General features: G+C 30.7%; 1 protein-coding gene across 5 annotated transcripts in view; it reads left to right on the forward strand.

Moving 5' to 3' along the window:
• Positions 1 to 14,273, forward strand: part of ITP (ion transport peptide) — an 81,914-nt gene extending 67,641 nt beyond the window's left edge. For 3 of the 5 annotated variants that reach the window (XR_004977944.2, XR_004977942.2, XR_004977943.2), the window contains exons 3-5: positions 7,378 to 7,598; positions 9,457 to 11,502; positions 12,304 to 14,273. Coding sequence is in view for 2 of the 5 variants with exons in the window: in XM_070107725.1 (XP_069963826.1) it covers positions 7,378 to 7,598; positions 8,708 to 8,849 (363 nt within the window). In the remaining 3 variants the exon portion in view is untranslated. Of the gene's footprint in view, positions 1 to 7,377; positions 7,599 to 8,707; positions 9,263 to 9,456; positions 11,503 to 12,303 lie in introns of those variants that run through there. The other 2 variants (XM_070107725.1, XM_014247372.3) reach the window with 2 other exon arrangements.
• The last annotated feature ends 239 nt before the right edge of the window (positions 14,274 to 14,512 follow it).

A 14,512-nucleotide genomic window follows, 5' to 3' on the forward strand; every position in this document is an offset into this window, starting at 1 on the left:
TTTGAAGTAGAGCAATTAATGTGAATGCGCCAAGCCTCCATTTGTATAGCATTTGCATCTGTTGCGTGTTGTGCATTGCTATCTGTTGCCCTGATCTGGATCTGATTGCCGTCGTGAACGATAATGTTGGAATGCGCAAATACGTGCAGACATACAGACATACAGACATATATGTATATACGCAAATTTGCTTGTGTGCGTACTTCGCTGTATAATTTATTGCTTTGATTAGTTGGCAATTCAATGGTTAATAGCAATTTATAACTGTCAAGGCGGCATGTTTTTGTCGACTAATATACATACGTATAGATATATGAAAATTTTTCACGTCAATATCGTTTGCGAATTTTTGCATTCTTGCCTTTTTTTTACTTTTATTTTTCTACGCTTTCGGTTACTGCCTTCATTTATGGGATGCGATCAATGGGAGTTCGATATTGTACATGTTTTTATATACTCTAATGTATACTAATGCATTAAATTGTCAATTGCCCGAAGATATAAAATCAGTTTATGAGTTGTGTCCGAAAAATACAAGGAAGACATCGACGAATGTTTTTATTGTTGTTTTTTTTTAATATTTTCTTAGAGAACTTGCATGCATGTAAAATTATTCGCTTTGTATACAATTTTATTAACAATAAAAATGCTTAATGCGCAATAATAAATTTGGAAACACCAAGTTAAAAATATTTGCACATACATTAAACACACATATGTACATACATACAATTTCGTTGCAGACACCTCGAACATTTAAAAATTCTATGCGTTTTGTTTTCATACACAGACTTTTGTGTTTCAAATATTTCGTAAATAACGCCGGCAAAACACATGTGCACATACATACATACATAAAAATTCTATAAATTTATGTGTATCCGCATAATTTGTTGTACAAAAAATAATTATAAATATTTTCGTCTGGCAAATTAGACAGCGCTGAATTAAATGCGGCTAGCATCTTAATGAATTAGCTACAAATGTATCCTATATTTGCACACCTTTTCATATATTGCATACATATGTACATACATACATATATGTGGTGTGTGCACGCTTTTCTGAATGCTATAAAAACAAGCGCTGGTATAAATAATTTTTTTTTTGCAAGCAATCGCGTGCCTTTCAACATAAAGCAATGGAAGATTAAAAAAAATCTTAATTTTTTCAGTTTTTAATAATATTTGAAATACATCGAAAAGCGTGGATAACTATTTAAACCATTATGAAAATTCTTAGAGTGGAATTCTTGAGTTTGGTAGGAGATTCCACTTATTTCAGGCATACAAAGAGCTAATGAATGAGCACCTCGTTACAAACCGAGCTAAGGTAATAATTTCTAACATTAGCCGATCGAACTAAAAACACCTAAAGACGAAACCTCTTAGGTTAGGTTAGGCATATGTCAACGAACAGCATATATTCTTAACGTCAAAAGTTAAGCTCTCCTCTCTTATTCGAGACTAGACGATTATAAAATACCCGGTCGCACCGTTTCAATTAATAAGTCGAATGAACCTTCACTTCTTTTCTAATAAATGCGTACATACTCAGCATTCAAAGGACGCTTGGGTGTATTTTATGAGTTTTTGTGCCGCGAATCATCGAAATTGAATCGACATTCTTCGTTGTAGAATAAGTAGAATATTCTTCTTAAACAACTTAATTGAAAGCATCAACAAGCTCATAAAAAAATTCAATTAAAAGCACATGTATGCTATGTGTGTATATAAGCAAGTCGCTTAGGTTGAAGCAGATATGCAGGCATTTTATATTGAGTGGCATCCGCAAATGCTTAAAAAATACGAACACACATACAAGCGCGAAAGCTTTTGCATGTATATATGAATGGTGTTGACAAGCAGATGAAATCAAAGTGTATTGAAAATACAGATTTTGGTTATTTGCATGTGTATGTGCGATTGTGGTTTGCGAGTTTGTTTTTGGATGAGCACATCCGCCAATTTCGTCCAATGCGGAAAGTTTATTTTCTTGTTTCCTTTTCATTTGTCTTTTAGAAACTCGTGATCTCTATTGACGAGGTGTTAATAAATATAATGCAATTGATTTTTTTTTTTTTGTTTTATATTTTTTACTTTTTGGCTGCTTTGCTCAACCAAAATAATGTAGAACGTATTACATATTACATTTTGTTTTGTCTTTGAATAAAAACAAATTGTTAAATACAAATAAAAAACTTGAAACATTAAAAGATGTGCATGATTAAAAAAAACGCATTTAGAGATTTTGTTTTATTTTTTATAAAATGTTAGTAGATATTGCTAAAAATAAATAGTGAGAATAGTTAAATTTTAAATAATTAAAAATATGTACTTGTATGCAAGGTTGCGAATTTTTAAATTAACCGACTTCGGATTAAACGATAGATTTAAAATTATTTATTCTAATTTTGGGGTAAAAATTAATTTATTAAAAACTGATAAAATGTTAATCGTTTAAATTTGTAAGTATGTTGACCATTACTCTAAAATATTGAATATGATGGCTCTGTGGTGCGATCTCTAAGAAAAGTGGAAAAAAGTTTTATGTTAAATGCTAATTCAATTATTTTTTAATGCATTATTTGCAATCCTGTGTATGTACATATATAAAATAAATTTAAAAAAACAAAAGAACAAATATAATTAAAAATACAGTATTGCGTATATTTAATATTCTTGGCTAATAGTTATGACCGAGAGGTATACAGTACATTTATATTTCAATATTTTTTGCTAGTATAATATTTAAATTTTTTACAAACATACATATTTTTAACTTTTTAGTACTATGTGTCTTATTTTTAAGTAACAAAAATCATTGGCATAACCTTAAACTCATTAAAATTTGCAACAAAAACTCTTAAAACTGTACAGCAGTATATTTTGAGTAAAAATTATATTTTTAGCATATAGTATATATAAACATATGTACATATCTACATACACATGTATAGACATAAATAACATGTGTACCTACTTTTCTAGACGGTGTATATTTAGCGCAATTATTTGATTTTAGACACAATGTCTGCCACAAGTATCGTGTATTCATTGAGAAATTGTCACGGCGAACTCGCTGTCGCTGCTTCCAAGCAGACACACACTTGCCACACGGCGGTGGGCGCACAACAGTCTGGTGCGCAGCACATTAATTACAACAGCAGCAATGAGTATTCAAAGAGCGCACTGAAAATAGCTCAAATGAGGATATGAATGTGTGGGGAAAGTATTTCAATATGTATTTGTATATGTATATGTATATGTGTAGGTTTGTATGTGTACAGGGGTTTTACTGTAATATCACCTAAACGCTAGTGTATTTACATACCTGCCACGCATATCAGCGTGGCGCGGCAACGTTTTACGAAACCGCTTGGACGTGTGTTGTATTTTTAATTTCACACACACACATATGAAAACACAAAAACAAAAAAAAAACACATAAGCGCTGCAGAAGCGTTGTGCGCTACGCGTAGCACGCCTAACACGATTAGCGCGCGCAATTCAAGTTACACAGGCACATACATACACTAAATAATATCGGGCACATATTTACAACGCGCTTTCTCGCCCCCCTGCGCGCCACACAGCGCTTCTTCTAGCGGACCATTCGTATGCTGTTAAAATACATATGTTAGTATGTGTGCCTTTAAATGTATTTTTATGGCATTTCGCGCGCTTTTTGCGTTTTTTTCCGTTGTTTTTGGCTCACGAAGCTGCCGACACTCGCTTCCTTGCACTTGTCACCACTTCGGCATTCGCTCCACACCATCCAATCGGCATGCTAAACAGCATTATTATTATTGTATTTGTACCCTTTTTCAGGGGGGCTTGTCAGAACATTGACTATGTGACGCTATGCGGCGGAGGCGGCGATTCGGCCGTCGCGCCCATAAATGAATTGCGTCTTTCACAAATGCAAATAAAGTGCGGCACACGGTGCTGCATCATCGGTCGTTATCGCTGAAATACAAATTATTATCGCCCGCGTCTATAAGACTGTGATCATCATTTGCATACAGATGTACTATATTTATGTGATCAGCAGCACCATCATTATTTCAGCGCTCATCATCGTTGGGCGCAGCGGCACAGCCAGCCGTAGTGTCGTCGAATATAATATATTAATTAAAAGTGATGCATCAGCATTATCTGCATGCCATTTCAATTAAGACTCATGTAAACACAGGCTAAACACATACACACACATATATATGTATGTGCGAGCGAGCGACTGGCCATTCATTAATTTACATTGACGCACTGCTCCCAAATGCGAAAGCGATCTCTATGCGACGCGCGTGCACGCTGTGCTCACATATGTACCATATGTGTTTGTGTGTGTGTTACAAATATAAAATTGTGCTTTTATAACAAATAGATAGGCGTTGATCAATTTGTTATTTGCTGTTTGCATTAATATTTTTGTTTTTATATTATTTTCAAAGCGTCCGCCGCATGACTTCATCTTTAAATTTAAAATTATTATGTGTTTTTATTTGTTTATCAGATTTCGCAATTTACAAATTATATAAAAAGATTCATTAAATGTGTGTTGTAATTTAATAAAAATGTAGTCATGCATACATACATGCAATTATATAAAGAATTTGCGTGCAATTATTTGTGCGGAATTATTTAACAATTCGATGATAGCATCTCGCGCTGCAAAAGATTCACTTGAAAGATACTGTTAAATAAGAATTCTAGCTCAATATAAAAATTCTTTTAGAAAAACATATTGTTGCTGTATTATTAGTTCGGTTCTGCTGTAAGTAAGTTTGGTTAAAAAATATGCGTCAAAATGACGAAATGTCAAATGCCTTCGAGAAGCTTAGAATCAATCTGTAAATTCTCAACATAACATATACTATCATAGTTTTAAATAACTGTTTACCAAAAAACTCTTTCTCGGTATCAATAAATTTTTTAAAGTACCTTAAAAAACTAATCTTATAACATGATAGTCTGTTCTATTGATTAACATAAAAGTTAACAAGAATTATAAACAATTAGCGAGTGATTTGATTATAGAGATATATTGTCAATGCTTGAGCCAAAATTTATTTAGAAACAAGGAAAAACGTTAAGTTCGTATCTATCGCAGCTGTAATACCCTTAACAAGTGTTCTTCTTATAGCATAAAGCATATACAAAGAACTTTATTTGCAGCAGTTTGTATTTCAGTTATATGCTATAGTGATCCGATCTGAACAATTGGGTCGTACGTTGTACCGTTATCTTGGAAAATAATCCATGCTAAATTTCATAAAAATAATTTGTCAAATAAAAATAAATTTCATAGAAAGACTTGAGTTTGACCGATCCGTTTGTATAGTGGTCCGAAATCGGCGGTTACGACAATTAGGCGGTTTGTTGGGAAAAAAAGGATGTGAGCAAAATTTCAGATCGATATCTCAAAAGCTGAGGAAGAAACAGACGAACTGGCTAAAATAAGTCAGATCATTACGCTAATAATTTGTATACTCTACAAAGGAGCCCTGTAAAATGAACTTTTTATGCTTAAAATTATTTAGTATTAGATTATGTTCACATTTGTATTGGCTTGACACGTCTTTATTCAGAACTCTAAAGCCACCTTTATTATGGTACAAACATACATATGCACTGTTATCCATAAATATCTTTACATACAAAAATATGGCGTGCTTTATATATAACCACTAATTCCAAGATTATAGACTCCCTCCAAAGTCATAATTTAACATTTAAAAATAACCCACTTTTCCTATAAAATAATGTGCATTATATTTTCTTTAAGACTGCAAGCCATTGATTAAATCTGCAATTCATAATATTGTAAACTCATACTCCAACTATAAAAAAACAAGTCCGCAATGCGATGCCTTGCCTCTTTGGCAATATTATTCTTACCAACTACTACAAAGTATAACGCTATTTTTAGATACAACTTATGCCATAAATAAAACTTTACACACTTGCTGAGCTGCCCACAGATCGTGACTCGTTGCGACTCAAATACAACTAACCGTAAGCTGACTGGAGGGTTTGGCTTCTATACTAAAAATATATCCATATGTATGTGTATATACGTATGTGAATATGCCGAATATGCGGCGAGTCTGTATTATCCTTTTTGCATAGAGATAACATCGTCTGGCGGCCACTTCAATGGGCGACCGATCAATTCACCTAACCAGATCGAGTAAAGGTAGAACAGGAAAAAAAATAAACAAATAGCCATAACATGTTAAAATGATATATGTTGTCGGTAACGCCTTTGAATGTGGCAATACAATTTTATGCAATGCCACCCATTGAACCCAACAACTCCACACACAGACGTATTTCTCTATAGGTGCTATTTATAGTATTGCTAGTTCATGCAGGCGTCTGCCGCTTGTAGATAATACTACGAAATGTTTATATGTCGAGAATGTAGACTATGAGGCGCTTACAAGCGCTCAAGTCTACAAGCTGCCGTGTCGTGTTGACCGATCGGTCGGTCGCAACTAACCGGCTCAACAAAGCAACTACACGTACTGCACGCCGTCTGGCTACCGGCCGGTCGCTAGCTGTCAGAAGTCAGACGCCTGCTGCCGACAAAAGGAATCGACAATAGTCGTGTAGCTGGGCAGTCACGAAAAATTCAAGGTTTAACTTGGCCCATATCCATTTACCCAATTCTTCGAATACGCCAGCCAGACGACAGACAGCACGCAGCTATAAATACTTTTACAAACAAAGCGGAAAAAGCGAAAAAATCGAACGAATACAGTATTGGCAGACAAACTTTAAAAATAGCGAACCATAAACAGACAAAAGCAAAAAAAATAAAAAATTTAAGAATAGTAGACAAATAAATATCACGCCCGTGACCAAGGTGTAGCGTGAGTGCCGCGAACTGCATTCGTTCGCTGCAACTTTATTGATTTATTTGATTGCCGTAAAAAATAATGGTGTTATCGATAGTTTGTGTTTTTCTCGCTACCGGAAGCCAGCTAACCACTGTGACAGATGAAGCTTAAGCTATGTTTACACTAGGACATATGAACTTGCTATATCAATCACTTGTTCAATTAAGCCATAACAAAATTTGCACAACAATAACACTTTTTGTTGTAGAAACCCGTTGCACGATTCAAAATCGATAACATTTAGTGTCTGTACAATGCCTATAAAATTTCATTTTGTACTTAAAAAATATTTTACAAGATAAGTTACCTAGTTTACATATAACTCAAGTTCTTAGAAATAATTAAATTTTCTTTTTATTCAAAATTTTAAAATCCTACCATATTATAACTATTATAATATTAAATTCCGAAATTTACTTAACCATATCTTTTACTAATTATTCATATCCTTTATTTCTGCAATCTCATTACAGATGTGTTCCCGCAACATTAAGATCTCGGTGGTGCTGTTTCTTGTCTTGATTCCACTTATCACAGCTTTGCCACACAACAACCACAATTTGTCAAAGCGAAGCAATTTCTTCGACTTAGAGTGCAAAGGAATCTTCAACAAAACAATGTTCTTCCGCTTGGATCGCATTTGCGAAGACTGCTATCAACTTTTCCGCGAAACAAGTATACACCGACTATGCAAGTAAGTGGTCGCCTATCATGACCTATAAATAGTTACCTAACCACATTTTGTTATTTAATTAACACTGTGGATAAAGACTCATGGATAATCTGTTAAAAGGGTGCAATAACTGTGGTATAAGTTTAGTGTTTAAAGAAAGCTGAGTACTACGCTAGTCTGACGTCTAATTAGTAAAAGTATATTACTTCATATTTAGCGCTATGCACAGTTATTGCACAATTTTTAAATAATCGTGGTTCGCTTCCACAGTATTATTTAATTACTTTAAAAAGTTGTCTTCGATTCACCAAGTCTCGGAGAGTAGCGAAAAGAGAAAACAAAAGTTATAAATCACATAAGAGTGAATCAAATAATTTATTATAAACATGCTTTCTTGTAATGACTTCAATGGTGACAAGCGAGCAGAACTCAAGCATAACGAGCAAATAAGTGGCGTATCGAAGACGGCTAATATGATGTGGTAAAAAGTATTTTACATAGTGCTAAATGAAGAATTTGCAATATTCTCAAAAATAGTTTAAGTAAAGAGAGTCTCATAACTCTCATTATCTTTTTAAAAGCATTTTATTTCTAAGTCTAGGGTTGCCATAATTTTATATTATTAATTTTTATATACAATATTACAATATATTATTTAATATAACTCACTTTTTTAAGCAAGATAATATTTATATTTTTATGTCAATATTCTGGCACATAGTGAATTTTGCCTTAACTTGAAGTCTTTATAGTAAAGCTTAAACAAAACAATAGGCTATATCCGTAGGTTATTAATTAAAATTAACATATTTTAGATCAAATTTACTTTACTGTAAATTAAGCATTTCATTACCTTATATATTATTGTTATTATTTTAAATTTATGACCCTTAAAATTAATCTGACAGTGGAAAAATTTCACTGTATAGTAAAAAAAAATTTTCCATACGACTATTTGCATGCAAGTTTAATTAAAGGGCTTGAAACATTCTTGTAAATGTAATACTGTCCCAAAAGACAAATAAGGTCACCCTTTATGATCCTACTATCCCTATATCTATCCGATAACCTTTTCAGCTAGTATACATACCATAAATTATTTGTTTCGTGCATTATTCTCATTTAAACAGGCAAAATTGTTATACACACGAAACATTTGGCGAATGTCTCAAAGTACTAATGATACCCGAAGAAGAAGTTAGCCAACTTCAATACTTCGTTAAAGTTGTAAACGGTTCGCCAATACCATTTGCTTTTACAAATATGCAATAAAGAGATGCGGAAAATAATGAATTAGTGATTACAGCAACATAAATATATTATAAATACTTTTAAATTACAAACATACTTACATATTTGATAGTACTTAGCTGGAAGTAATCGTGAAATTTAATTATACAAATTCATTTTACCTTAAGTGCTATTAAAGCTCATGCTTTCAAAATATTTTAAGCAAACCTATTTATTTATTATTTGTGGTTAAATCACAGAGACACTGTGCAATCCCAGTTTACATGTTGTTTCGTATATAATATTTTACAGACATACACACAACCTTAGTATTAGTAAATTGGCATACAAAATTTAATTATTTTAAAACGATTCTATTTTTTGTGCTGTTAAAATAAAATCCGTTTTCAATTACTCCACATATTTTATTCATACAGAAGTGGTTATGTTTATGTTAAATTATGTTTAAAATTTTTTTTTTAATTTTTTAGTTTATATTAGTATTTTCAGTCATTTTATTTATTAATATTTTTTTAATTTACAATTTATTACCATTACATACATTCATTTACTATATAATTTAATATAATTGTTAATTTTGTAATTTCTTTATGCTTATGTTGTTATTTTATTTATTTTTTATTTTTAGGAAAAACTGCTTCGATTCGAAATGGTTTGGAGAATGCTTAAAAGTGCTTTTAATACCAACGGAAGAGATTTCGAAATTACAGCACTTTATTAAAGTGATTAACGGCTCTCCAATATCATTCCCACAGTCGGTCCCAACATAACTTTAGTTTAGATGCAAAACTTTCCAATTTCCAATTAATTTGTACTTATTTATTATTGTATTTTACGATGGTTTAAGTTTCATTTGAGTTTTATGATTTTCTGTTATTTATTACATACATATGTAATTAATTATGTTTATGCTTAAAATATGCTTAATTTATTTTAAATAACAAATCAGAACCTTAAAAGATAACTAAACAGATATAAATAAAACTCACACCCACACAAACACACACATATATACAATACAAAAACACAAAAAAAATACTTTGAAGAAAAGAGAATGAAATTCAATATATTTATAAACTTATTTATTCTATAAGTAACTTTAATAACTTTATACAAAAGAGACATAAGAACAAAGTGAAAAATATTGTAAACTATTAACTCAAAGTTTTAGGAGTGAAAACAAAAAACAAAACTAAACTAAAGCAAAATTAAAAATAACAGTCTTGCAAAAAACGCGTTTTGTATTTGTACTTAGCGCAATAGTACTAAGTGTAGCGGAAAATGTACAGTCTAGTGAAAAATTCTGCACAAATACATGCGACAATCAAGAGAAATACTCGTATAATGCAGTATTGTAGAGTAACAGCGCATCAAATTCAGTTCCGTTAATCTTACATGGACCTGTAGTTTAACAGGATTTCAAGTGCAATTCTGCTAACCTTACATAAATCTGTAGTTGAACAGAGTTTCAAATGCAGTACTGTTAATCCAATTTCAACCTACGCAACATCACTTTAACAGCTTAAACACAAGCATAGAACATGTCTCGGGAATATTACATACTAAAAAAGTATTGATTTTGTATTTATGAATATGTTCGTACTTTTTATTAAATTTTATCAATCGAAAATCACTAAACATAACTTTGAGTTTTTAATTTACATGTTTTTGTTAGTATATACAAGTTTATATGTAGGTATAAATGCATGAAGAAATGTGTAACTATTATTATAGTAAGTGCTTTCCAGTAAGTATTTATCTAGTAAAAATGTTATTTGTATAAATTTTAAAAATATATATTTTTTACCAAACAAAATTAAAAATAAACTCAACTAAATATTCTTTTAAACATTTTGCAATCTGTGAAAAGCACACAAAAATCCACTTACACTCAAAAAACACGAATGAAAATTTTCCAAACAACAACAAAAATACATACAAACATTTTTACAAGATTATTTTTTTCAGTGTAGATACATCGAGAATGTACTACTAAGACAGTTGTGGCACTTTTAAGAGTTTCTAAATTTTTTATAATTAAATACTTTTATATATAAAATATAAATATATGCTAGAATCGTTTACAAAAGTTATGTACTATATATAAAACAAATTAAAAAAAAAAAAACTGTTAAAAAAATTTAAAAATATTTTAAAATCGAAAAAAGATGGCATCAAGTTATGGTAATGAAACGGACACATACATAGCGACTTACATATGTACACACACACCTACATATATATATGTACCTATGGATATGTATGTGAATGTTGAAGAAATTTGTTAGCAAATATTTACTGAAATTATTGTGATAAAATAGTAGAACGACAAGCAAGCATAAATATGTAGTAGAAAGTATGTTGTAAAAAGGCGAGAAAAAATAGAAATGAACCACGGCAACAACAACCGCAACAACGCCAAACAAGCGCACAAGCAGCTGACCTTGGCAGCACTGGAGTGCGAGGCCATGTGACCATCAGGATAATGTGTTTTTCCTACAACAATACAGATCGCAACGAAAAACAACAACAAAACACAATGTGACATATATTTGTCTGTGTGCGCTTTGCAGCACTTTAAACTTACAGGACTAGCGCAGCAATACATTACAATTACAAACACACACATGTACCAGTGCAATAACAACAACAACATTGAACTTTTGATTTTTTGGTATGTTAATTTTTTTTTCATTTTTATTTACCTTAATTTTTGTATATAATAATATTTGTATTTAGTTTTTTGAATGGTCCCATGAGATACTGCTTTTTTTTAACGAAAATTTTGTTTATCCACTCTGCAAAGGTGGAGTAAGCTCGTGCGCCTGAAGTTAGGCTATATTTGAGCAATAAAATACATATTTATAGAAAACGTTGCAAATTTTTAATTTTTTTGAGAATAAGTTTTGAAGTATGAACTTTTGCATTAAAGTTTTTTTTGTAAATATGAAACTTTTTTTTAAAGGTTTTCAAAATATAATACTATATGTATATGTACATAAAATTCCAAATCCTTTAAAATCAATTTTTTTTTAATTTTTTCATATAATAACATATCTGACTATTACTTCTGAAATAATATACACGAACTCATACATATACAAAACATACATACATACATACATACAAAAGTACAATTTTTCAAAGCTGTTTAGTCGCAATTTAGCATAAATATGCATATGTACACGTGCAAATAATTATATACAATTTTTTTTACAATTTATTGATGACTATGAACACATACATATGTATATAATAATAAATGTATATCGTCAATATATAATCTTAGAATCAAGATATCCAAGCAATTTTTGGCGGAACTTGTTCGATTTTGTTGCCTACCAATTGAACACGCACTTTTTGTTGTTGCGTTTGAATCAGAATTTTTGCAAAACATTTTTTGAATTTTTAAAACTTTTAATTTACAGTAACATTGCATTACTAACGACAACTGTTCTCACATTCTCACACACAGGCAAGATTGCTTCGGTTCACAATTCTTCGCCGCCTGCGTCGAGGCTTTACAACTGCACGAAGAGATGGACAAATACAATGAATGGCGCTTCACTCTCGGCAAGAAGTAAGGTGTTCCATTCTACTGCGTTCTACTAGCTTCATTGTTGACGACCTGCGGACGACGTTCATGCGACGGTTGCAGTGTGTGTGGATTGTATGGACATAATGTGGATAGTGCGATTGTGTTGGCTTTTTTATGTAGATCAAACGACGACTTGGACTGGAACACTGATAATGTTAAATCAAATAAAGGCGATAAATATAAAATTGATGTATAACCGTATAACGAAAATGGCAATGAGATCCTGACGATGACAACGTTAATTATGAATGGAGTGATGATGATGACTATGATGACGATGACGACACTGGCAGCTAAGCATGAATATAGATTATGGAATAATGGAATACTGAAAAAAAAAAATTTATGGAATTTTATATTAAATTTTGTTTTAAAAAATACTTTTAAAGAACTAAGAAGAAACACACATACATATTATCAATGGAAATTTAATGAAATAAACAAAAGTGAATAAAATAATTATAATTTCAATTTAAAGCAAACATAATCGTTTCAAATTGTTCGTTGATGTACTTTGATGTCTGCATAAAGCAAATTTTTAACAAAAAAAAAAAAAAATTGAAAAAAAATTAAAACGCAATTAATAGACACACATTTTCTATATGTACAGATATTTTTCATGAAATAAAACTAAGTTTATGCACAAAAATGTTAAATGTAAAAAATTATTTAAAAATGTGAGTTTTGAATAAACTACAATGTGTGTGAAGTTTTCGCTTGCGTTTACTATATCCGTCTCCAGTGGTTAATTTTAAAGCTTTCATAATTTACAAAAGTATTTCCAAAAAAAAAAACAAATATAATAACTTCAGCCTCAAATAATACTCCATTTACGCAATTTGTTAAAACACAGTGTCCGTAAAAACGAAAAAAATGCATACAAAGCTAAAATCCGATTGCATTCAAATTTAATTTAAATGCAACAAATCGATTTAATCGACATCGATAACAAGCAACAAACAAGCGAAAAATATATATACCATAAATATAATGGAAAAACACAAACACGAGTATTTTAAATGTCTGATGTAAATAGATGATTCATTATATTTTTATTATTATTTTGTATTAATTTGTAATTATATTTATATTAATATAATTATTATTATGTTAAAATTAAACTATCGTAAATTATTGATTACGTGCTATAAGTAGTAGCTATCGAATCGTGAGGTTTAAATTTTTTACAATTTAATAACTTTACATACATACATGGAAAACATACTACGAATGCATTGTATTGAAAACATAAAAGTATTTTTAATTTGTAAATTATTTTTGCAATAATATTCTTAAGTTATTTTTACTAATTATATACATACAAAAATACCTACATATATATATATATATATGATATTGTATATTGTACTATCGTTACGATGATTTTTATACTGTGCAAATAAGAAGATAATAACAACAAACAATAAAAACAACTCCCCACATAAGCTCATATGTAAATTCAATAGACCACAAATGACGGATAGTATGTGTGTAGCTTACAGACAATACGATATATACACATGCATATGTATGTACATGTGTATATACTTGTATTATGTACATTAATATTAATGTGCATTAAATATAACTAAAAAATATGTTTGCAACTGCATACACGCACGTCCACAAACACAAACGTAACTATAGCTAAAGATTTTTTTACTTTGTTTTCCACTTTACATACATACATTGAATATCATAACGCGTATTAAGGTTTTTATTTTTTATGATTGTAACATTATATTGTTTGTTTTTAATTTTGATTTTTATATGATTATTACTTTTAAATTGAAACTTCTTTGGATCTAGTCGTAAAATAAAGATTGTATAATTCAAACTCTAACAAATTGCTTTTTTTTTATTATTGCAAGAAAAAAAGGGTTAATGATAAGTAGCCAAGCACCGCAGTCGTGCCGATTGAGCATTTTTGTATCTCTGCTGCCTCACAAGGAACTTGAATTGACTTAATTTACTCCATCAAACCTCCGATGCATAGATTGAAACGGTTTTATAAATATTTATAATGACGTCGAAGGGTGAAGCTTGAACAATATTCTCATATTGTGTCGGGACTAAAGACTTTCAC

Source organism: Bactrocera oleae, chromosome 4, assembly GCF_042242935.1.
Source record: "Bactrocera oleae isolate idBacOlea1 chromosome 4, idBacOlea1, whole genome shotgun sequence".
Classification (NCBI taxonomy): domain Eukaryota; kingdom Metazoa; phylum Arthropoda; class Insecta; order Diptera; family Tephritidae; genus Bactrocera; species Bactrocera oleae.